The sequence below is a fragment of the Phyllostomus hastatus genome, unplaced genomic scaffold (assembly GCF_019186645.2).
Source record: "Phyllostomus hastatus isolate PE091 unplaced genomic scaffold, TTU_PhHast_1.1 phas_contig_34, whole genome shotgun sequence".
NCBI classification, from domain to species: Eukaryota; Metazoa; Chordata; class Mammalia; order Chiroptera; family Phyllostomidae; genus Phyllostomus; species Phyllostomus hastatus.
The window spans coordinates 57245180-57271632 of NW_025333857.1; the positions used below are offsets into that span (position 1 = coordinate 57245180).

The 26453-nt window shown below is 41.3% G+C and overlaps 1 protein-coding gene across 1 annotated transcript in view; it reads right to left on the reverse strand.

The window, feature by feature from the left end:
* The window catches only part of TMEM245 (transmembrane protein 245), an 82300-nt gene that overhangs the window by 13442 nt on the left and 42405 nt on the right, over positions 1–26453 (reverse strand). The window contains exons 10-16 of the mRNA XM_045840224.1: positions 23010–23108; positions 21926–22057; positions 19046–19168; positions 18771–18916; positions 8029–8129; positions 6485–6659; positions 4086–4280 (exon numbers count right to left, since the gene is read on the reverse strand). Coding sequence (XP_045696180.1) covers positions 4086–4280; positions 6485–6659; positions 8029–8129; positions 18771–18916; positions 19046–19168; positions 21926–22057; positions 23010–23108 — 971 coding nt within the window. The remainder of the gene's footprint in view (positions 1–4085; positions 4281–6484; positions 6660–8028; positions 8130–18770; positions 18917–19045; positions 19169–21925; positions 22058–23009; positions 23109–26453) is intronic.

The following is a 26453-nucleotide window of genomic DNA, read 5'->3' on the forward strand; positions in this document are numbered from 1 at the left end:
TGGCGGAGTGAAGGTGTGACCGAGGGCAAAAGAAAACTACTGCAGAGAACAGCGGTCCCTGGAAGAGTTCCTGGGAGAGTCTCCTACTTTCTCATTATAGGTTTTCTGAGCTTACTATTCAGGGATTGCTGCTCCGTTTTTGGTAGGAGTGAAATAAGTACATCAAATCAAGTCTGATTATCCTGTCCAAATATCAAGACAGCACTCAACATGCATGACTGCAGGAGTGTTTTTGTCCTTCCTCACACTTTCAACAGCCCCGGTGTAAACAGAGACAAGAGAAGACGATGAGCCCAAAGCTGTGCTGTGTTCACAGCACCCACCACCATCAAATACTGCATTCGCCACTATGGACAGGGGTCCTCCCTCCTTCCTCTCTCCTCAGGAGGACCGATGACCATCCATCTGAAGATAAGTGGTCATGCACTGAAATAGTCTTGCAAGTGGGTCTGTTCAGCCACCAGGGCCTGCATCAGCACTTAGAAGGTTAAGTCTGCCTAATCAAACATACCCCCTCTTTTATCACAATGTAACAACATCAGTTCCCAAGATGAGCCAAATCCTTCCCTAAGTCATGCCTCTGTAGAGACTATTCCTTCATAGCCCATTTGTTCCTCCAACTAGGAATTGAACACATTCCAAGTACAAAACACTGTTGACAGGTGCTGTGGATACATCCGTTAACTAAAACTGACATGCCCCTGCAGTAACAGCAGCCACAGTCAAGTGGGAAAAGACAGACAGGCCATCAAGAGTATAAATGAAAACTGTCCTGCAGGGGCAAGCTACAAGGTGCTGTCCGTGAGAGCATTAGACTAGCAGGAAGGGCGTAACCTAACCTTGGGCGTAGGGAAGGCTTCTCTGAAGAACTGACGTTTGCGCTGCAATCTGATGAATGATTAGGATTAATTAAGCAAGGGAAACTGGGTGGAGGGGAAGAGTCCATCCATGTAGAGAAAGCAGCACGTATGAAGGCCCAGAGTTTGAGTGGGGCCTGGGGTGCAGCTCAGAGAGCCTGGGGACATGTTTTAGCTTCAGTGAGACAGGCCAGGTCACAGTGGGTAGAGCCTTATTAGCCACATCTAGGATTTTCGCCTTCCTCCTAAAACCAATGAGGCCCGTTTTGGTAGAACGACCGCAATGAGATGTGCCTCCATCCTGAAATGGGGGATGGACTGGAGAACAGAAAGAGCGGAGGCTCGGCGAGCAGTGGGGAGACGAGGATGACCAGAGCAATCGTCCGGGCGAGAAACCCAGCAGCTGGGCCCACTTAGCCCAGGGGTGGCGCTAAGACCAAGATGCAAGGACAGATGTGAGGTAAAGAGGGTGAATGAGGAGATGGGAAGTAATAAGGATTAGTACACAATGAATGGCACATGGAAGTGGAGGGTAATATTTACTGACAAAGGAGAGAGAGAATTTTTTTTCTTTTTAATCTTCACCCGAGGACACACCTACTGACTTTAGAGGGGGAGGAGGAGAGAGGGTTAGAGAAATATCAAGGTGAGAAACATTGATTGGTGGTTGCTTCTCGAAAGTACTCGGGAATGAACCCACAACCTAGGCATGTGCCCTGACTAGGAATCGAACCTGTAACTGATTCCTAGTTTGACTGGTTTACGGGACGAGGCTCCAACCACCTGAGCCACACGGGCCAGGGCAGGAGAGTGTTTTTTTCTCCTGTGGAAGGGATGGTTTGTGAGGAAGAAAGGCCTTTAGCTGAAACACACCAGCCCAGCTGATTTTTAGCTCTGTGACTACAAGCAAGTTATCCTCTTTAGAGAGGATAACTTGATTTCCTCATCTATGAAACACCAAAAACAACCATTCCTAATCTCATGAAAACAGCAGACAGATTAAGTAAAATAAGACAATGCATGTAAAGTTTTATCACAGAACTTCCACACAGGAAGTCCCAATAAATATCACCAGTGGTGGTGGTGATTACTATTTAAGATGTGATTTAGACTTCCCACCAAAGAGGGATGTATTGAACACACATTTCCTTTAGGTCCTCTCAGAACCCCATTATAATGCCAGTAAAAGTATTTTAAGTCACAAATCTACCTGAAAAAAGGTAAAACAAAAGAGCACCCACGAGGCAAGAGCAACAAACTTTCAGGAGGTGGGAAGCAGATGGGCAGCTGCTTTGTCCCCCTGCACCCTAAAAAGCAGAATCCTAAACCAGCCGTGGGAAAAAGCCCAGAACAATCTAATTTATTCTGCAAAATCCCCCATGCGGCTCAGGAATTGGAGATATCGAGTAACTCTGGAAGTGCGGCTGAAGGTGGGGCTAAACACAGAACCACCTTCAAGTCTGCTTCAGAAGCAGCAAGGCCCACTGCTCCAACATCCTCACCCAGCCAAGCAACTGCCCCGACCCTTGGCAGAAAATTAGTTTCCCCTCCTCGGGAGAAGGTAAAACAAAAAGTCCCTGGACTAGGAAACAGCAGGAAGAGATGGGGGCGGGGAAGTGCACTGACAGTGGATGATTAAGTGAATGTTTACATCTTGAACACTGTCCAGCCCCTCTCCCTGCCTTGGCTTCCAGGATGTTGGCAGCCAAGCCTCAACCTGCAGGCAGGAGATTAGAAGACCTTTCTCTGAGGAATTTACTAGCCCCAAAGGGGAACCAAAAAGCACTGACAACGAAGGCTGCAAAAGCCGATGGCCCTGCCAGACCACACACACAACCTGCCCACAGCTCTTGAGTGAGGGTCTCACTCTTGTGACGAGACAAGAGCCCAACATATCTGATCTCTGATATCATGATTATGTTGTGTTGATACAATACAAATGAGGGGTTTTTATGGATACAATTAAGGTCTCTAATCAGTTGACTTTAATCAAAAGAAAAGTATGCTGGCTGGACCTGGCTTAATCAGGTTAGCCCTTTAAAAAAGGGTTTTAGCGGAGACAGAAGTCAAAAAAACACTCGCCGCACTGGCCTTAAAGAAGCAAACAGCCATGTACGAATGGCCTAGAGGGGTAGCCTTCAGGAGCTACAAGGCTCAGTTCCACAACTGCAAGGACATGAATTCTGCTAATAATAAGCAAGCTTGAAAGAGGACCCCGATCCACAGATAAAACCCCAGCTGCAGCTGACACCCTGACCATGGCCTTGTCACATCCTAAGCAGAAGATCAAGCTGAACTCTGCCTGGTCTCCTGACCCATGGGGATTAATAAATGTATATTGCTTTAAGACACTAAGTTAGTGTAATCTGTTATATATCATTAAAAACTGATATAAACCTGTATACTAACAAAGGTAAATTTTATTTACGTAAATATTACCTCAATAAACCAGGATGAAAAAAAATATGATAGCAGACATGGAAACCTCTTTGGAGGTTTCGAAGATAAAATAGGAGAAATCACCCAGAAAATTATGATTTCAATGTCTGTACTTGCAAAATAACAACTTATAACTCCCTACTGATACACTCAAATATTTTTTCCCAACTTTCTGTTCTGAAAAAGTATAAACCTGATTATCAGAAAGACCAGTTTTAGATTCACCGGCTGTTAACATTTTGCTAGTCACTTTCTCCCTATCTCAGCTTTGGCTGCACTATCTGAAAGTAAGCTGCAGCATCATGACATCTCAGCCCTGAGGGATATTCTCCACATAGCCAAAGCCTCACTGTCACGCCTGACAAATGTAACAGTGGTGTAACAGTATTACTTAATGTACGGTCCATACTCAAAAGTCTCCAACTGTTCCAGAAATGTTCTCTATAGCTTCTTCCCATTCCAAATCCAAGACCCTATTACAGAGTCATGCACTGCATTTGATGACCCTACATCCTGAGTCTCCTGTAACCTGGTGTACCATGTCCCCAAACAGTCTTTTATATTTTTCATTTAATTTTGGTCATTCATGACATTAACAATTCTGACCCAATTTAGTATTCAACTGTTCCTGGTATACAAAATCCAATGGTTTTGCTTCATTAGTGCCTACTACAGTCTTCAGCAGAGTGTAGGCACTGAAATACCTGCATTCTGACAGTCTACACAGGTCAAGAAGACAGAGACAGGGTAGTTCCTTCCACCATTTAAGGTCCCTCTACTGTGACTCACCGCTGGGTGTGAGCAGGCCACGGGGTCTGGTTTGGCATGGGCACTGAATTCGTGGGACTCACAAGCATGGCACTATAGATATTGGAAGCGACCACAAGGATACAGAGGAGGATGGGCCCGATGATTGCCCCTTCAAGGCCCAGGTAGTATGCTCCACCAGCCACCGCCAAGCCGGTCAAGTAAGGATGGCCACCTCTGGAATGAAGAGCACACAGATTAGCTCACGACTTTCAACAAACACGAACCCCGGAGTAAATCTGAAACACATTCTCTAACACCATGTGCGTTCTCTAACACACAGGCTTTTGACTACATTATCAGCTTTCTTCAGATTATCTCAATGCGAATAACTGAACACTGTAATAACACTGAGATGCAAGAATTTTCTGGCTCACCTACACAACACGTCTGACATCTGCCTTGCATACAGGCCCAACAGCTGAAGGAGTGAAGTCGGCAACGTGAACTGGTACCTTGCACCCATCATGTTGCTGCCCGAAGAGGGTTAATGCTGGCTTAGGATCGGAGTATATTGGACACCTCCATCAAGAATAATTAAGTGAGCCCAATTTAGCATGTAATTTTTTAATTGTGCTTTTTTAAAGATGACAACAATACAATAGCATTCTTGTTACTCATAGGGCAGCCTCCTAAAATACAGTTTTTAATACAGGTTGTGATAAAGTCATCAGGAGGAAAACAGCTGCCACGAACCTGAATATTTTATCACGGGAGAGTCATCACTGCCCTCCAGCTTATCACAGTACCACTCACAAACTGGATGAAATAAGATACTTTATGGCAGCCCAGCACACTGATCACAAAAACAATGGCCACTGACATCAGGGGAACTTGGAAAAGGTATGGTTCTGGGTGTTTCTAGTCTTTAAACACACATGACTACAGTTTAGTGAGGGGCAAATGACAAATATCCTGGAAGGATGTTTTGTATTCTACTATAGTTCAATAAGTGATATTTAAGGTAAATGAGTCTTCAGGAAACCAATACATTATATTTACTTGTCTTCCTTATTCCAAAAAAGGATCCAGGGCAATATTCCATATATGCTATGTCAATAAGCTTCTCCCCTAAATGATATATCTAAGTAAAGTTTCCATCAAAAATGTTTACTGCTTAAAAACATGTCTGAGACCTTTTCAATAAAAGCCTAATTTATTAAAAAGTAAAACAATTTATCCCAAACCTTGCATGTCCTAATGATGCTGGTTAAATAAGGTATTATTTTATTAAGAAAAAATCACATAAATCTTCAATTTTACCTAGAAACCTTAATATAGAATGTGCAGTAAAGTTTAAAGAAAGGAAGGCGCTTAGCTATCGACTGCACCTATTCCCACTGTTTAAATTTGAACTTGAAGCACTAGCTAACTGCCCTCTGATGTTTTCCTTCAGCCCTTCATCTTCTCTCTCAAGTATCAGGCATAAAAGCTCCTGTAAGTACGGCTGGTTTATGGAGTTGATTGTTGTGTTTTGTTCTGGGTTTCTGGGGTTTCAGAGTAGTTCTACATCACTTGTTTTCTATTTCAACTTACTAGAGAGAAAACAGGTGACATTCAATTTGTCCTTTATATAATTTCCAATTACCTGAAGAGTGTACTCTTTCTATAAACTTGGACCCCATCTACCCTTATTGTGATGTGGTTTACTTTAAGAAAACTTAGTACTTCATTATGATAGCTTCAGTAGGCTATAGCCTGAATTTGAGAAGCTGATCAAAATTCAACATGTGGTTACATCCTAGATTTTAATAAGTAATGCGAATCTGAATACGTAACTAAATGAGAACTAGCTTGATTTAATGCAATTTCTAGAAGAAATATCAAATCCTACAAAAGTATACATTTATTTTTGATATTATTTGGCCAAAGTTTGGCTTCTGCCTTGTATTTAACTTGTACTCAGCAAAGAAACATACTATACAATATCGTAAGTAAAAAAGCTGTTTGTCCTATATTAGCTTGAGGAGGTCTGATTTTACATGGAAATCGCCAGACATACAACGTAATGATGTTTTTCTCCAAAAGCAAAGAAGTTCTGAAAATATCACTAACTTGTTACATTAAATGTTTTATGTACTTCTAGTAATATTTCTTTCCTAGATTAACTGTCACTAAATCAGATAATTATTCACAATTTTGTTTTAACCCATGCTCTCATATATTAAGTAATATATAATACCAAAATATCTTACAAACAATATTAATTATATTAAAGTAAACTTCAGTTATATCAGTGGAATCACAGAAGGCGACTTCACTAAAAACTTCTACCGGCTGTCCTTTCTTCTAGTTTCAAAAGAAAAAGAAAAAAAACCCTCTTCAAAAAGGACACAGAAATCCCTGGATATGATTCACCGGAAGTTCTGTGGAATACTTACCCTGATATATCAGAATAGATGGCAGTATCTACAAAGTATGTTGGCAAGAGATGAAAAACCAACAGTAAGATGGCTTTGCACCCTAAGCCTTGTGTGAGCCACAGGTCCAGAACTGCAGGTATGGCTGCCCAGTACGTCCCCAGAAACGGCACTGCTCCAAGGATTGCTGCTAAAGCTAGTAAAAGATTAATTAAGAAATGCAACTGAACACCATCATCAAAACAATAACAAAAGAACAGAACACAGACACTAGCTCATCCTACTCAAAAATTTCCACCAAACAAGTTAAATATCAACTCAAATTTTCGGGGAATGATACGCCCTTGTGGAACTGACTTTGCTAGTTAAATGAAGGTCCAGTATGTTAAAACTTTGTACTGAAAATCTTTCTAAAATGTGTGTTTACTTCATAAGTCTATTCTTAGGCAACAAAATTTTTGCATCTTGCAGTTGTTATTTTGAATCAATGATTAGTTAATATACAGTTTTATAATGTGACTATAGAACATTGGTCAAAATTTGTACTGAGCCCAAAGCCAAATCAGAAATTAGCTTCTATCGCTCAGATATGACTACACATTCTTTACCTTGATTCTTTCTAATAAAAAATGGAATGCAATTTAAAAATAGCAAACACTCAGCTAGCCCAAGGACCTCATTACCCAAGCTTGTCCCCTTCCAGAGCAGTGTGTTAGAGCGCTCTACACAGCGCGTGGCTCTCCTGACTACGAGTCAAGCAGACGTGGATCCGTTAGCCAAGTCTGTGACCCCAGAGAACTGTGGTTCCTCATCTGTGCAACAAGGACCTCACCCACCCTGCCTGCTTCACGGGCCTGTCGTAAAACCACCTCACAGGCTCCCGGGGTGCTCGCATGTCAGAGGGTGGTTTTGTGGACAACAAAGTAGGAGAAAACCTGGATGAACTTGGGAACGTAAAGAAAGAAGGGAGCACAAAGCAAAGAGGAAAACAATGGTGGTACAGGCAAATGTGGAAAGCAGATGTATCTAGGAAGACAAGCAGCCACAGAAATAAAGAAAAAAATGGGAGGAGAGGAGCAGAGATAACATACAGGAAAAGTAAAAGGTCATTAAACCATCCTGGTGCTCATGGAATGTGGGTATTATCAGAACAGACCTCAAGAGGGGTGGACAGAGTTTATGGGCCCTCAGAAGCACTCATCTCGCCTGTGGGACCGTCTCCTTGCTGGGACAAAGCTATGTGACCAACTCATTGCTCCCTGCCAGTAAGTTTGATTCAAACATTTACTGAGCTCCAATTACGTGCTAGGTGTGCTTAGTGGGAGGGCATTCATTCATTTAACAAATACTTATGCAGAGCTTTCTGTGTGCTGGGTATTGCTCTAGCTACTGGGTATACAGCAATAAATAAGCATTAAAAATCATATTCCTGCTCCTAATCTGGACTAGATTAGATCTCAAAACTCAGTATTTTAAATTTGAGGAAAATGACACTTCCCAGTGTATGCAAAATGGCTTAACTTTCCTTAAATAGAGGGCAGCAGAAGTTATGACACCACTGTTACCTGATGGTATGAAGACAATGTTGATGCCAAATATAGTATGAGTCAGCCAGGTGTACAGTCCGTAGAAGCCAGCCATTTTGAGGGAAGCATCGAACACCCCTCTGGAATGCCCAAAGATAAGAGGGAAAGTAAATAAACACAGCAGAGTGCGATGCAGAAAAATCACTATGTCTAGGCTTCTGGCTACTTCATTACAAATCAGATAACAGCTTCAATTTTACCAGTGCCCAAGGATGCTGCTTTTATTTGTTTCATAGAAACATAAAGACCGTATTTTAAAACCCAGAAATATGTTTCCTAAACTATTGTTTCACATTTCTTTCTAGTGAAAAGATAACTGAAATGAAACACCTTTATATACCCTGGTCACTGAAATAATTAATTTTTCACTTCCAAAGCAGATCTTTTACTACCAAAACAGATGAAAAGGAAATGCAGCGTGAATATCATATTTCTGAGGATTTAGTTAAACTCGAAGGCCTCCAGGCCGGGGCCAGCCCTCCCCTTTGGGAAGAGCAAGTGAGGGACAATATAACTCGATTAACTCCGCAGTAACGTCTGAGATGAAAATGCAAAAGGGGTAAAAGCAGACACACATTCAGTGATTAATAGGACGGAAGCCCATAAAAATCTGCAATCTCAGGCACTTCGTTTATGCTTTTCAACTAGAAGATTACAAAGACAACAGTGCACAGGGAGGAGAAATAAGGGACTGCTCGGAGAGCGCACAAAGGCAGCGAGCGAGTCTTCAGTCACCACGGGCATCGCACAACCACAAAACCAGGATCCCGATTCCGGAGGGCCCAGGAGAGGGGCGCTCGTCTACTCGCGAGGGAAGGAAAAGCTATCTGCAATGGAGAAAGCAGAGGCTGTGGCAGCAGCGGTGCACTGAACACAGAGAAGGAAACACCACGTTTTTCCAAAGTGCCCCAAGAGGTTTACTGTAAGAATACAGTCAAGCTCTGAAACCTGGTGACTCGGTCATTCAATAGGGTTTGGAGACAGGGATTTGGTGACAGAGTGGCTCCCCAAACTGTGAAAACTTCTTTGTCGTCCCGACCAGCAGTTTTTACTCAAGAATGTCTCAAAGGTGCCATGTGACCTCTGGCAGTAAGGTCACAAACTAAAGTGGTTATCACAAAGGCCAAAAGGAAGGGAGATGGCCCATAGGAAACAGACAAGGTCTGAACAGTAAAACTGACTGGAGGAGACAGAGGAAAAGGAAAGTGGCGGGGAGGGGGGAGAATGGCAGCATCCCGCAGACCGGGAGAACCCAGAAAGGGAGAGGACATCGAAGAAAAGGCCACACATTCAGTTTGGTCAACGGTTAGAAAAAGGATGATGACAGTACCCTAAGGTAGCTGGGAACAAGAGACAAGGCTTGACAGAGGACAGAAGATCTGAGGTGGACCAGAATGGGTTAATCACAGGGAAGGATGAGATCTCCCAAGCGGGAAGCGTAGAAAATGGGGCAGTGGGCTGTGTTCTCCTAAGGGACCTCCAGACAAAGACACACCAGCCGAGAGACAAGGAAACCATTTCTGGAGTGGGAGGAAAATCACTAGTGTGGTCTTCCCAGAGACAAGGGAGGAAGAAGCTTCTGAGAAGGAGGGGATAATAAGATCAAATATCACACAGAGATTAAGGAGAATAAATCTGAGAAAAAAAGTACAGAATAAAGTCAATGAGAAAAAATGCAGATGTAGTACCTTCATCAACCTTATGTTATTTTTTTTAAACTTTAGGTTATTTTAACAATTTGAAGCTGAAGATAAGCTGACATCAAAGGTTCAACAGAACATCACAACAGAATCGCCTGTCTGGGTGGCGAGTAAGCGCCACTCAACCCAAGGAGGACAACTCCAGCAAACGGCACGTTCTTCCTTCTTCCGTCTTCAGGAATACTGACTGTTCATGATATTCTCACTAAGGCAACGTTCAAGTAATTTTGTGAACGCTAAATGCATCATATATTGTTTGCAGTTACTAACATATTCATGTAACCCAAAGAGAGGAAAAGGCAGTAATTTCCCTCCATCTTATGACTTATGATCTGACATACAGCTTTATAAAACAGCAGAGGAAAATCTCCTAACAATTTACTAAGAAAAATTTTTAATTCCCTCAAATTCCTAGCCATGTTTCTTTTTCCTGTATCAGCTTTACTGAACTATAATTTATGAACAATAAAACTCACCAACTTTAAGTACATAATTCAGTAGACTTTGACAAATGTCATAACCACCACTACAATCAAAATCCAGAACGTTCCTATCACCCCAAAAAGTGCCCCCTCGTGCCTTTTCATAGTCAGTCCCTCCCTAAACCTGGGTCTCTGAAAGCCACGGTGTGTGCCTTCTCCAGCTCTGCCTTCTCTACAGGAGTCAGGGAAGGCAACGAGGACAGAAGAAGGGGTCAGAGAGGAAAAGGGGTATGAAGGTACTAAGCAAACCGGCCTTGAAGGCAGAGGAAGAGGCCACAAGCCAAGGAGTGCAGGCAGCCTCTAGAAGCTGGAGAAGACAATGAGACGATTATCATTTATTTCTGAATCTACGTACTAGATCATTTTGGGACACTAACTCAAAATCTAAGCACCCAATTCAGTAAAGGCCAAGATGTCGGGTGAAAATTTATTTCTGGTATCCAGATTTCTGTCATATATTACTAATATTTTCCCATGCAGGTCGACCGGATACCTAATGGTCCTCGAAGCCAACAGACCACCCAACAGGAGCGTGGTCAGTTGCATGACAGCCTGAATCTGGTCCCCGCCAGGACCTTGATGACATAATGGCTATCCTATCCCAGCTGACACTTCCGAAGGGGAGCTGGAGCTCAGTATGTACTTCTTCAGACAAACTGGGGTCTTGTTCACCCCACTAGAGTGAAATGTTCAGGAAAACAGAAGTGGATCATGGGGGTGAGGAGCAGAGGCACGGGGAGCAATGGGACAGGCCACAAATGATGCTCACAGTGCGTGCGCCCACGCTCGCCGGCACAACTTGAGGCAGAGCTCCTGTGTCCCACTCTGGCCTTCGGTGAGCCCGGTGCCTGGACCCGGAGGTAGTCTGCCAGCGATGTAGTTCCTGGACACAGCAACTGTGAGTGGGTCATCCTTGCCTTTCCATCTGAAATAGCCCAGGCCCTCATTTGAAGGTTTTGTTGTTGTTTTTTAACTGAACTACATTCCCAGTTTAACTGATGTCCTTGATTTCTGACCAGAGGTCTCTTTTCTGGATGAACAAGGGGACCTAACAGGAATCAGTGAAATTATATATGCGTCATGTAACACAGAGCTTGACACAAACGTTAGGGCAGAGGATGGACTGAAAAAAAGGATGAGACTGGAGATCAAGGGCTCAGTGCTTAGGAGGCCACTGAGAGACAGAACAGTGGGAACCAAAGGAGTGGCAGGAGGGGGAAGACAGGGATGAGGTGAATGAGTGAGAAACGTTAGGGAAGGAAGACTAATAAGACATGGATTCAGCAGATAGAACAGGGAAATGGGAGTCAGGAGACCCGAGACAGTCTGGCTCTGTCACCAACTGCTTTGGAATTCTAGTCCCAGCATTTAACCACGACGTGACCCTGAAAACCATATAAATTCAGAGCCTCACTTTCCTTGAGGAGATAACAGCAGTCACTTTGTAGTGTTATTACAAAGATTAATAATGCAATTAAAGTGCTAAGCTTAGTCCCTGGTACACAGTAAGAACTCAATTAAATTGGGGCTATTATAGAATTTTGTCATTATTTCCAATTAGCATTACAAGGCTAGAAATAATGCACATAGTTTCTCTTTTCTCCTTCCAGGTTTTGGAAGTATACTTATTTTTGCTTTCTGCTGAAGAGGTACAGGGTATGACAATGCTGAAAATTCGAGTAGCATACCACAAAGTTTTGGATTAGTTATTTTAAATTATGAGACACTGATCAGCTTACATGAGCAATAACCCAAAATACTGAGGATGCGATTGATCACTCATCTCTCAGGAATCTAAAACTCAATTTGCTAGAATGATTCACTTTCACAATCAAAGATTTATCTGGCATATAACTAATGACATGAACAATACAGTTTGAATGGGCTACCAGAAATCACTAGTGTAATCAGTGCGAGCACATTCTTACAATCATACCAATGAAAGATCATCCTCTTACTGATATCAACCCATTAATCAATACTTTTTGGATCCTCAGATTGGAGGAGTATTTTCTCATCTTACCTACAAGACAGATATTATGAGACCCTTCATCAAATCCCTTTCAAAAATCACAACAGCTATGATTTGTGGCATTTTCTAAGAGTGGTTATGTATGCCTTGTGCTAGGTGACTACATGGTACCATCCAGCATTACCCTTCCCTTCATAAATGCTCACAACCATGTATCAAGCCTCTACTGCAGAAATGTACAGAAAACCTATGTCAAGTTCACCAGTGTAATGTGTATGAAACAAAGTGTTCCTCCACTTTCTACCTCAGTCCTCTATTTTGAATAGTTCTTGTGCTCAGTCTTCTGGGACTTCTCCTTTCAGTGATTCTCAAATATTGACAGTTGCTTTCTAACTACATCTCCAGGCTCTTGAAGAGAATTAAATTCAGAAGACTCTGGAGGCTCCTTTCCTCCCTGCTTTTGGTAGCACAGCTGTGTTCACTTAACGGGTCTGATTTAGCTCAATGGAAGAAGAGACTGGATTGATAACAGCCACTGAGTGTTTCTACAAGGTCACATCCTCACTCAGACACCTTCCACTGTTAGATGTCAGTCCTATGGACCTCTGGGACCCAGCACCATTGCAGACTGCTCTGGGGCAGGGTCCCCCCTACTGGAAGGTATGCCATAGTGCATCCAATCCAGTTAGGCCCCAACAAAGCACACACCTGAGAAGAAAAGTTGCAGGTCCAAGCTTTTTGCTTCTAAGCTTTTCCCTGAAAAATGCTATTGTATATTTATACTGCAGTGTGCAGTACAGATGTGTGTGCCCATGCCTCATTAACACAACTACATCTCTAACTCCTCTGCACCAGGGGCTTGAGCCAATTTCAAATGATTCGTTAGAATTTTAATTCTTCTTCATCGTTATAACCTCCACCTTCATTCTTCATAAACTCTAAGCTGAAACTGTAACTCTTTCACAAGCTCCCTAAGACTATTTCAGTTATCAGTCCTCTCTCATTTCTGACCAAAATATTCTTCTCATTACTTTTCTAAGCTGAATGAGAGAAAACCAGCCAGGCAACTTAGGATTTGATCAGATAACCTGCTTTTAATGGAATGAGATCTGAATCACAAAAGGGAGTAGGGAGAACGGCAGACCAGAGTGAAGAAGCTCCAGGCCCACAGAACACGCAGGGCCCTTGACCACCAACAAGTAGGAAGCACACGTCTAAGGAAGAAGAGAAATGAAGAAAAGGAGAGGGAAGTGTCCACAGTAAAACTCTGCCTACTTCTAACATGTCCTCACACTGCTTCTGCCATCTTTTCTTTCTCAAGGCCAAACAGGAAGACCACCAGACTACTATTACCCCAGGAAACAGCAGACATTTTTCCTCATCAGCACCTGACCCTCCCTGCGATACACTGCACCTTAAGTAGGTGAGCTAGTGGAGGGGGCAGGCCAGCTTCCAGAGACACAGCCCACAGTCGTCTCCCCTTACCCGCAGGGCACACGGTCCAAGCCCCTCAGTGGTTGCCAGAAACCATGGATAGTACCAAACCCTACATACGCTGTGTTCTTTTTCCTATACATACAACCTTTTCACTTGAAGGAAGCACTTTACAGCTTTTCTTCAGCATGTCCAGACTGCCAGCATCACTGCTCTTGTGCTTTGGGGCCATTATTTTAAGTAAAATAAGGGTGACATGAACACAAGCACTGCCACACCCCAAGTGCCGACCTGATAACCAATAAGGGAGCTAAGTGGCTCACGGCAGGAGCACACACAGCGTGGACACACTGGACAAAGGGCTGATTCACAACCCAGGCAAGATAAAGCAAGACAGCGTGAGATTTCATCACACTCCACAGAACGACACACAATTTAAAACCGACGAATTGTTTATTTCCAGAATTATCCATGTAGTATTTCCTGACCACGGTTGGCCACAGGTAACTGACACCATGAGAAGCAAAACTTAGGATAAGGGGAAGACTACCGTATAAAATCACCAGCTGGAAAAGGGATCCCCCCAGCTCCCTTCATTACTTCCTAACCTCTTGAGAAGTTCTATCTCCTTCCCTTTCCTGGCTCGTCCGCCTCAGTAAAATGTACCAAAACCTGGTGAATGCTGGGGGTTCCCAGTCCGGAGAGGAATGGTCATACTGCGTGTGCGTGCAGGCCTGGAGCACTGCGGAGGGGCCCGGGGAGCAGGCGCTAACATGGAGACCTTCCGTTCCCACTGGAAACAGTAGGTCACACACACAAGCACACTCCAGTGCCATCACATTCGATCACCCAGAGACCTTGGCCTCAGGAATATTAAGTCAGTAGTTGTAGCTCATTAATGCATGGTTTTGTGTCTTCAACAATGCGTAGTCATTACAGATGCTTTCTCCAATGCTAAGCAAATAATTAACAAGGGGTTGTTTCAATAATATAGGCAAAGAGCAAACAGCAAACATTTGTATCTCAACACTAATTCTAGTATAACCCTATTAAAATAAATTTAGTAATATTTAAAGCAACACAATGAGAAACTAAATACAAGGCAAAGTTTCTTAAGGTCATTTTCCTTGGAAACTTAAGGAAGTAAAAGATTAGGTTTATTAGACTGATCTTTAATCAGGTAGGTTAAATAGGCATTATATTTACTGATTATTTGATTATTAGGTCATTAAATTAAAATTAATTAGAATTTATAATTATAAATTAAAGTAATAATTATTCATTATTACTGATACTATTTAAGATCTCTAATTTAATTTCTTAATTATGCATAAGAGATTCCGTCTCTCAATCTGATGTTAAGGGACATATCTCTTCAAATAGATGAAAATACATTTTCTAACAGCTTTAAACTCTTCCTTATACACTTTAATTTAAACATATGTTTTTCCCACCTTAAATCCATAAGAATCTTTCCAATGAACATTTAATTTGCTCCAAGTAAAAAATGGAAATACTGATTTACTAAATTACCAACGCTGATTTTGTTAAAGACCAAGTACTTTTAATCCAACAAAACTGAGGGATAAGAGGGGGAAGCATGTTCACTTTCCAAATGAAAATCTCACAATACATACATTCTCCCATCAAATTCATCAGCAGGAGTCCCACCCACTGGCACCGAAAGCTGTGATCCCACAAGCAAGAGCCATACCCGTGTGCATGCACTCATGTGAAAATATCACACACACTAAATTGCACTGAGGCCGTGAAACATGCAACTTAGTAATGTGCAATATCTCCACCAGAGCAAGCAGAATGGGAGCATCGGGGAGGAAGGGTGCGAGGCAAACATTCAGGACTCAACATGCTCTAAGGGTGGGAGAATGGTTTGGGGATGAAGGATGCATGCCACTCACTCAAAAGTTCATGAAATGAAAACTCAACCACAAATGTGTTTCATTTAGAGTGCTTATTCAGGCTTGCAAAACAACTAAATTTCAAAAATTCAATGAGACAGTGATTACAAAGTAGCCATGTATTTCAAAAGGCAAAGTTTGAAAAACAAAGACATTTTCACTGTCTAGTCATGCACAATAACTCTCAATTTCAATTCCACTTTTAATTTATTAATACATTAATAAATATAAAATGACATTAATGACCGGCTTAACTGCAACGTCGATAATGACTACAATTGCTTACTGATATTGCTAATAATTTGCAAACTAAATTACATGCCCAGGACACTATAGTAATATTTTCATAATCATTCATATAATATTTTTCCACTTAAAGTGCTTCTCCAGAAAGAAATATATTCCATGTTGAACACAGTCATTCAGAATGAAAAGTTGGACAAGAGCACTGAGGAACTTGAACCCACTGTTCTCATACACAAGACAGGATTCTTGAAAGGCATCGATGTTAAACTTGTACATTTTTATTTAAGTCTTAAATTTGACCCAGTAAAGATGAAAATAGACCCAAAGCACATAGACCGCTTAAAACCACCCTGAATTATAACCTTTAATTTATGTAACTTGAAATAGCAGTGGTTAGAAAAATGGCCCAGGCTGTAACAAGTTCTCTAGTCTGCATAATTATTTTCAGACTCACAAAAAACTATCAGTTTTGACAACCATTAGGATTTTAGTTCTGGTACTAAGGATTATTAAAAATAATTTTCTGTATTAAAAATAAGATAATAAAATAAATGGGTTTTGTCCAAGTACACTCTGGAACCAAGACAAGGGCTACCGCTAAGAGTGAGTGATTAGTGTGTACGAACCCAAGATAATAAGGCAAATCTAATTTGTAGAAAGACACTGATTTCCTAGTATACCTGTAGATGACCACACTCTTCTAATTTCAAATTCCCTCCTGAGCCAAAGACCTGAATGTTTAGCTGTCAATTTCATGTGTCCACTGACAGTCTTAACAGAACCACAAATTTAACTCACGATGTTCTCCCCCAGCCAGCTCCTCCTGGAAGAAGGTACCATGGTATACCAGAAGGATAATGAGCTTTCAATCAGCTGCACCTAGGTGCAGGCCACAGCCCTGCTTACCAGTTCCAAGCAACGATGACATTGAAAAATTGAGTTTAAAACAAAAGATAACTTGATTTTCATACCAAACATGCCATGAAAAAGAGGTGATTCAACGACCAACATTCAGAGGATGGTCAGCAAGTGGTTCACTCTAAGAAACCAGAACTAGCCCTGGCTGGTGTGGCTCAGTGGATTGAGCACCAGACTATGAAGCAAAGGGTCGGTGGTTCAATTCCCAGTCAGGGCACATTCCAGGGTTGCAGGTCCAGTCCCCAGTAGGGGGTGCATGAGAGGCAACCACATATAGATATTTCTCTCTCTCTCTTTGTCCCTCCCGTACCCTCTCCCCTAAAAATAAATAAACAAACAAATAAGAAAGAAAGAAACCAGAACAAGAAAAATTTCAAACACTGAGATTTGAAGGTAGAAAAACTTTTGTGAGAGTAAGAGCCAGTGCTAATAAAGATTACTTTAGGAAAATACAGTATCATCTGTCTTGAAGTTCTTTATAAACAAGGAAGACATTTTTCTGTAAAGCTTGGCTTAGCCACACTGACTATAGAGGATTCTGCCAGGCTTTGAGATGGCGGATTCAACAGCTTTATTCCATTGGGAAGACAGAAGGTTATTTTCCTTTTTGGTAATTTTTTTTGAGTCAGATGTCACTTAGATAAACTAAAATTACTCTACTGCTGGAGTTTCATTGTTCATTTACTCAATAAAGATGGTAACTAACAGTCTCACAGGATTAGAAGGCATGCTAAATTAAAGCCAGTAAGTTCTTTGTGAAGAATAGCTTCACCCTGAAAGCTCCCAAACTTGGAATATTTACATGGCTGGGCCCTATGATACCCAAGGGCACCAGAGAAGATGAGGACTTTTTTCAAAATTCAAAACAAAAAAATGATGTCTAATCAAGGAAGCAAGATACCGATGAAGACTTCACCCAGGCTTTGCTGGCAGGAAAACGTCAGAAAACCTACCAAAGTTTCCAGAGAGAAGATATTTCAGCTGCACTCATCCTTTTTAAATGTAAGAGGGTTTTCCAAAGCTCAAAGGGGCATCTTTACCAACTGTTACATGAGTACAGTGAAAAAATAAGCCAAGCTCAGTCAGACAGGATTATCAGGTCAAATTAAGATTTCTGCAGAAGATTGGTTCCAAGCATAGTAATTTTTACAAATATGTGGAAACAAAAATGCCAGCCAAAGATCCGCAATTCAAGAGAAAATTACAACCAACTGGCTAACCACTAATTAGAAAAAGCAGCACCAATGGATAACATGAGAATTTACTATGAGCAGCTATTCATAAAAAGTAAAAACGGAGTCAAGTGTTAATGATAAAGTCAGAGCAATGAGGGACAAAGGCAGACCTTCAGTCTCTCCCTACTGAAAATGATGAGGGGGAAAAGTAAAAGGGGGGCAAGAGACAGTCACCTGGAGAGGGCACAGGAAGAATAAATATTGAAGAATCATCTCATTCAGAAACCAAGCCTGCAATACACAGACCCCAGAAGACATGATGGAAGTTTCTGGACAGAACCAGCAACACACACAGAGCCTAAGACTTAAGAGATAACCAAAAACTTTGCATCGCTCTAGTATCCAACTTAGCCCCTGCAGCGGGCCCAGCCTGGCTGCAGAGGGCCCAGCCTGGCTGCAGGGGGCGAGAGGAAGAAACAGGGAGGCCACCTGAGCCTCACCGGACTTCCTGAGAACAGAAGGGTTCTGAGAGGAGGCGAGGTGTACGTGTGTGTGAGGAGGGCTTTCCTGAGCAACTGCCATAATGATTAGCAGCTAAAGCAAGAGCCTGAGGAGGAAACGAATGGGGACAGGCCATTAAGTCTTTGTAAACCACAGGCTGGAGAACAGGATATTGAAGCTGTTTTGAAATTTTTTCTTATCAACATCTGCACTGCTCATATTATTCTCACAAAAGGAGATTAAAAATTTTGAAGACACTGGCTCCCTCACTACTTTCACACTGAATGTTACCAGGAAGGCTCAAGACAGAAAACAGGCTTCTGGTGGGAAGGAGATTCTGAAGGAAGGAAGAATTGCATGAATCTTATCCCTACCTGATAGCTTCTTCCACAGACTGGCCAATAATATTAGAAGAAGGACCTGGCTGAGAGAGTGGTGTCAGGCTTATCACCCACTTCACTGGCTTGTAGTACTCATCACTGGAACTTAATAGATAAAATAGTGTGGTCAGGAAAATTATCTGCAAAACAAAGGACAGTATCTCCTAAAAAATCGCATTTGGAAATTATAGGAAGGAAACACAAATGGAACCAAGACGATGCTTTCCTGTGGAAGGAAACGTGATGTGTTCGTATCTGCGCGTACATACCAGGGACAGCACGAAGTTGAGAAGGGCCGTCCCGCTGTAGAAGAGGATGGTCAGGAGTGTAGTGACGGTGGTGAAAAGCAGGCTCACGTTCCGGCTCATCACAATCCACAGAGACTCTAGGATCTGGGAGGGAACACAGTATCAGAACTAATCCTCAGGAAAGAAATTTCTACAGGTATATAGTGTGCTTTTTATTTTTAATTTTTTAAAAAATTTACTGATTTGACAGAGAGAAAGGGAGGGAGGGAGAGAGAAATATCAGCTTGTTGTTCCAGTTATTGATGCATTTGTTGATATTTTATTGGTTGAGTCTTGAATATGTCCTGACTGGGGATCGAACCTGCAACCTTGGCATATTGGGACGACGGTCTCACGAAGAAAATGATTAAGTGAATTATGGTGAAGCTATAATATTAGGCCACCATTAAAACCATCTCTATTATATAGCATAGGAAAGTATTTTATGATAAAATGCTCAGTTTAAAAAACAGGATAGGAAAACTTTATACATAGCATGATTATGATGATGTAAAAATGACTGTGCACAGAAAAAATACCCATAGGAGAATATGTCAAAATGCAACCTGTGGTTATACTTAGCTTGTAGGCTCAGAATGTGGTCATGAAAATCTAGCATTTGTCTTATTAGCTTCCTCCCCTCTTGCCACCTTCAACTTGGCTTCATCTACAACTACCAAAGCATCTTCACGAAAATCACAGTAGAAGAAATGAACAGGGAGGACCAAGGGCAGAGCTCTGCAGCGCAAGATCGTTTCTCACAGAGCTGATGACCCTTATGTTAAGACCTCCTGATTCAACCACTCCACCACCTGCAAGTTTACTACAACCAGGTATTAAAATAAAGGCTATTAATGTATGTTAAATATGACTAAAGGAAGATGTATAGTATCTACAGCACACCTACATGTTTTCATTTCCTATTTCTTCATAAATCTAAATTCCTTTAAGATGTCTATTCAATTCTCCCCAAGTAATTAAAAACGTGGAAGCAAAATTATCAAAAAAACACTTCCCCTTAATTTTCAAAATACTCCCATGAACCTCACAACAACAACAACACACGAGAAGAAATGCAGAGGACATCTTTATTCACAGATAGGCAAACTGCAGCTCAGAGCTCTTTAAAAACTTGCCGGAGGGCCGGGAGCTGCTAATACGTGGAACTGGAGCCAGGACCAGAACTCACAACGCCTAATTTCACTTTGGTGCCCTTTCCAAAACTGCAGCTCTGTGTTTTGTCAGACGTTCAAGTTATACCATCTGTGCTGTGAAAGGCCTACCCAGTCCTTTCCTACCTCAAATGCGCCACTTATAAAGGCACATTTTGTTGTCCACGGCATTTCTTGCAAACCTCAGCTCAGTCTTCCTAAGAGAACTTTGGCAGATGGGTTTCGTTTACAAAAACTCCTTACATAAAATCTTGAAAATGTTTCACAATGCCTACAAAAATATGCATGACTGACTGTTTGACCCTGTGGGGTAAAGGAATGGATGAATAATAGCACTGATTCCAAAAAACAAACCAACAATGCCCTTACTTGTGAGTTTGACAAGCATTCTTTTGGGAGTCTCAGTCATTTTGGAATTTTTATCAAAAAAGAGTTTGAATAGTTTCTGGGTCACATTGATAGGGAATGCCCTGTGGTAATGCTTAAGAAATTAACTGAATTCATTAATTGGAGACTGGTAGTTGCCAAGATCAAGTAACCTTTCTGTGTATTCAAGGGGGTTTGGAAGGAAGGTTCATAGAACGTAAGAAAAAGCTGTTGGGCAATACTAGTATATAATTTATTAACCTTGATTAATAAATTCAATAAATTCAATAAATGTAAAATAAAAAAATTTTTAAAAATGGCAGTTGTTTCTGGAAAATGAGACTGAAGTGAAGTACGGAGTTGGGCATTGCTTCTTTTTTTTTTAATTTAAAATCTTAAAGCATTTTTTAGTTTTTGGCTATGATCATCTATTATTTCCATAAAAGTTAAATTAAAAAAATCCAGCATTGCAAACCCTGACTTTCATTAACTTGATGAAAGTCCCAAAGATATTCACTAACATTCTCCTCATCTCTGCAAGAAGTCACAGGCTGAGACACCCCACAAGGTACACTATGGATGAGGAGCTGTCATTAAAACCTAGCAACACCTGCTAGCTGTTCCTTGCCGACTTCCCTTCGTTGTAGAAAAGGCAGAGGTAGATGGTGCATGGGGGGAAAACTGTATTTCCATCTGCCAAAGGGCTTCGCTTGTCAAAAAGAAAACAAAAACAAAAAAACAGCTCCTTCTGGGACTGGGGGGAAAACAGGGGTCTGGGGGGACATTCTGGTCAGCCTGTGGGGATGAGGGCACCAATCCCAGAATCAGCATCTCTTGGTTATTCTTCTGTCACAAAGGAGACATCAGGGCAGCTGCACCTGAGGTCTATGGCTTTTGAACATCTTTCTAGTTCACTGAGAATTTTCAAAACTGCAAATGTTGCCCTTAGCCAGGTGGCTCAGTTGGTCGGAGCATCATCCTGTAAACCAAAAGGATGTGGGTTCAATTCCCAGTCAGGGTACATACCTAGGTTGCAGGTTCAAACCCCAGTCAGGGCACATACAGGAGGCAATTGATTGATGTTTCTCACACTGATATTTCTGTTTCTCTTTTTTTTCTCTCTTTCTCCACCCTTTCCTCTCTCTCTAAAATCAATAAAAACATACCCTCAAGTGTGGATTAAAATAAATAAATAAAACTGCAAATGCTGTGGCATTGAAAACAGGGTATGGTAACTAAAAACCTTTAAGTGTACAAACAAAACTGGAAATCAGTGTTTCTGTTTCCTTCTAACTCCAGCTTAACTGTGAATACTACTTCTTACAGAAAGAAATGTCTCAATGTTCTCGTGGATGAAGGACGCGACATCCTGCCAGTCCAGAATGTCTCCCAGCCAGCTATTCTGACGACTTATGTGCATCTTGTGTCCTTTGTGCCTTCCAGAATGGGTTACGTTCTATGGAATAAAACAGTTCACACATGAGATCTCCATCTTAACCTAAAGAATAGAAAGTATAAATAACCTATTTTGTTTTAGGTCCACTTGACAGCACTTTAGTAAATACACAAAAGTGAGAAACTCTGCATTCTTTAAGAAATCAATCAAGAACTCCACCTAAACACATGAAAGATATATTTTTCCATTTTCATGCTACTGAGTCTCGGCCCAGCTCACGTGCTTCTCTCCTAAGCACATTTGTGAACACCCTTTATTCCTGTGTATTCTTCAACTGCACACAACTACAGCATTACCTTCACTTTCCCCCTCCTTTTTAGCCCCTCTACCTTTTTCTTAGTCTCTCATTTTTGCTTTTCCCCTCCTTTCCTCATCTCCCTTATTAATCTTCCACAAAACATAAAGAGAGGGGTGGGGGAGGGAGACGAATACGAAAAAGTTCACCTAAAATTAATACAATGATATGTACCAATTACCTCTCACTAAAATATCAAAGGAAAAAGAATATGAAAAAGAAACAAGGGGGAATCTAACTTGTCTGTCTGGAAGAGAATTACATTGGCAGGAACGCAGGAATAACCAGATTTGAAAGAGATATGAATAAACAATTTTACCTGTTTGTTTTTTTTTAAATGCAGCCACTAGAAAAGTTAACATTAGTTGGCTTGCATTACATTTCTCCTGCACACAGCTAGTCTAGACGACGAGAAGCTACTGATGATCACGAACAGAAGACGGAATACTGAGACACCAGAGGGACTGATAGGTTCTCCCTTGGAGATTAACCATTAACTCACTCTGACTTTTAGTGACCTAAGGCTTAGAACTTGCAGCTTAAAAATTTCAATAAAGGAAACCTCAGTATTAACACAATCCTATCTAGTTACTGGGTCTCTAAAATAAAAAGACTCTTATTAGTTTACCATTGAAATCCTTAGGTAAAATAACTTACCTTTACAAACCAAGAATGATACAGTCTGTCCCAAAGTTCTAGTACTTGCTTTTCAATCACAGCAGTATTGTTCACCTTATCTCCAAGAATTTTATGAAGCTGGAAGAAACACAGACAGATACAATCTGGTTTAATATTTCAGGCAATATTACAGTAAAATGAATATACTCTGGGTCTTCACATTTGTTCCAAATCAAACTGAAATGTTCCAGACTATTTAATTGCCTCTAGCCACATTATGTTCTTTTCATAAACTTTGCTCTTCAGTATTCCCAGTAAATTTCCTCTCTCTCAGCTTTTACTTCTTTTTTTCTTTCCTCTATCACTAGGTGCTTAGGAGAGCCACTTCAGGCTGTAGGAAAAAATGGTACAGATAAAGCCATGATTATGGACTCCTCTGATCACATCTGCCCAGAGTAAAAGCTTTCCATGTGACCCAGAGCCCATCCATTACACAGAAATCTCCTGTTACACTTATCACTGTTGTTAAGAGTGGTCACAGAACTTTTAAGTGATATTTTAGAACCTTAGCTCTAAAAGTAAATATTTCCATTAGCTTGCTGAGAGATATCAGGTCTCAGAGTTGTGAGTGACTAGACTGGCTTCAAGATGTATGGGAATTAAGTACATTTGTGATAACTTAGAGAAAGGTTATTTATTAAAATATTTTATTCCAGCCCTGGCTGGTGTGGCTCAGTGGATTGAGCACTGGCCTGCAAACCAAAGGGTTGCTGGTTCAGTTCCCAGTCAGGACACATGCCTGGGTTGCAGGCCAGGTCCCCAGTAGGGGGCGCAGGACAGGCAACCACACACTGATGCTTCTCTCTCTTTCTCCCTCTGCTTCTCTCTCTTTCTTCTTCTCTAGTGAAAAGAGTGACCACTTTCCATTAAAAATATTCCTTTAAAAATAAATAAATAAAATCTTTAAAAAAAAATCTTATTCAACATTTTATGTGCTATTAAAACCATATGGTAACATTAAAGACACTTTTTAAGGGATAAGCACTGATTTGTAGCCCCACTCTACTTAATAAAACTGGCAACTTCCTTCATTTTCATTTTCTTTGTAACTTTCTGCCTGTTTACATAGACATAATTTACAATTCTATATTTCACATTGTAAGGATTTCATATTTTGTCTTCAACACTGACCTTCACCTTTACTTTTAATGGTTTCAATAGTTACTAAGTTTTGATATTATTATTTAATAATTACCAAATCACAGGATATATAGATGGTTCCCAATTTTTAATGTCACAAGTGACATTGCAATGAACTTCCTTAAACTGGTATTTTTTCTTATTTCTAATAGTAAGATAAATGTGCAGGAATCAAAGGACATGAACATTTTAATGGTTCTTGCTATACATTGTTAAATTGTCTTCTATAAGGATTATACCAATTAATACTTTCCAACATCATATAAATAAACCAATTCTCCCAAAGCCTTATAGACAACTGATAAAACTTTCAGATAATTTAACTGGTGTGAAACACTAATTATTTATCCTTTTCTTCTCTAGTGAAAAGAGTGACCATTTTCCATCTTGGTTTTCAATGTGTATTTCCCTTTGTGTGGCCTTTTGCCATCTTGATGCTGGCCTTATAAATACTTAAACCAGTTCTTAGACACGTTCAGTGCAAATGTATCTGCCGAATGTTCTCCTTTATATTTATTTGATTTATTCATAAACCAAACACAAATCAGTGACTAGCAAAGCCATTTATCTTTCATTACATTTTACAATTTACAAATGGCTTTCATTACTACATTATGTAATCTTTACAACTTTACGTTAGAGAGAAAATAGTTTTGTTGCCACCTTGTTCTTTTGAGAAAATAGATTTAGAAAGGATCTATGATAGGCCCAGGGCTATGCGGCCAAATGGCAGAGTCAGAATTACAAGTTCTCTACGGTTCTTCCAACCACTGCCTTAGAACCTATGAACAATTAAAAAGCACAATTACCACTGGTCTGAATTCCTTTAGTTTCTTTAGATTTATATTTTATATATTATGACTGTCAGATACTCCCAAACTCTCTGTTACCAATTCTTTCCATCATTTTCCTATCAGCTTCTGAAATCGCCCTTTAACCAGAAGAGGCCGAGAGCAGCTACCGACAGCCTCTTTTCCAGACTGTCTGCACAGTGGCCTCTATGGCAATACAGCCCCACTTCAAACTGACCTCTGCGTTAGCAGTCCCACTGCAGCACAACAGCGAATACCTGACATACAACCACGATAACAGGAAAGCGGAGCTCAGCACAATTTTACAGCATATTGTAAGACGCTCTTTTCTCATTCATGGTGCCATCAACATAGCAGCACACTACAGACCTAGAACACTGTCCTGCAACACTGCAATACACACTGCAAGTTGCAAGAAGACTGGCCAGAGAGCAGAGCGTCTAATACACGCATCACTGTTATTAAAAGAATCACTAAAGCATACATACTGTTGGTGACAACAAGATATACTCTTTAAACATGAAAAACAAGGACGCACTAAGGGCAGTCAGAATGCCATTTGAGAACTGACTGACTTAAGGCGAACAACCTCATCCATGAAGTGGGGATAAGTTGGTACTCATCTTGCGTGAAGTCTGTGGCATCTGCATAGCTGACCAAGTCCATCTTGCAACAGTTCCTTCTCTCAGCCTCGGTGACACACCCAGTCTCGTTTCCCTCCTACCTCACAGGCTACTCCTCCTCAGTCTTCTCTGCCTCGAGGACCTGAGGTGCTCCAGGCGTCTAACTCTGATTCTCTTCTACCTACACTCTCTCCTTAGGCCATTACTGTGGGCTGAATTGGGCCCCCTCCCAATATTCATGTTGAAGTCCTAACCCAGCACCTCAGAATATGGCTATTTAGAGGCAGGGTCTGTAAAGCAGTAAATAAGGTAAAATAACGTCACCAGGAGGGGCCCCCATCCAGTCCTTATTAAAGAAAGAAAAAGAATACAACACAGACATACTCAGAGGGAAGACCACGTGAAGACACGAGACATCTTCAAGCCAGGGAAAGAAGCCTCAGAAGAAACCAGTCCTGCTGACGCTTTGATCTTGGACTTCCAGCCTCCAGAATTATGAGAACACAAGCTCTGTTGTGAAAGCCACCCAGTCCGTGGTACTCTGTTATGGCAGCCCCAGCAAACCAATGCAAGCCATCTCATCCAACCCGATGAGTGCCATCTGAGGACACTCAAGCCTTCACCTACAGCCAGGTCTTTCTGCTGGGCTCCAGCTATGTATGTCCGATTGCCTTCTGTGATATCTCTATTTAGATATCTAGTGGGTATCTCAAACATTATACAGCCCCAGCAGAAGTACTGGTCTATCTGTAACACCTATACCCCACTACCACCTCCAAGCTCTTCCACCAAGCTCTTCCATCTCAGTAAGTGGCACACCTGCCCGAGTTCAGCAAACCAAAATCTTC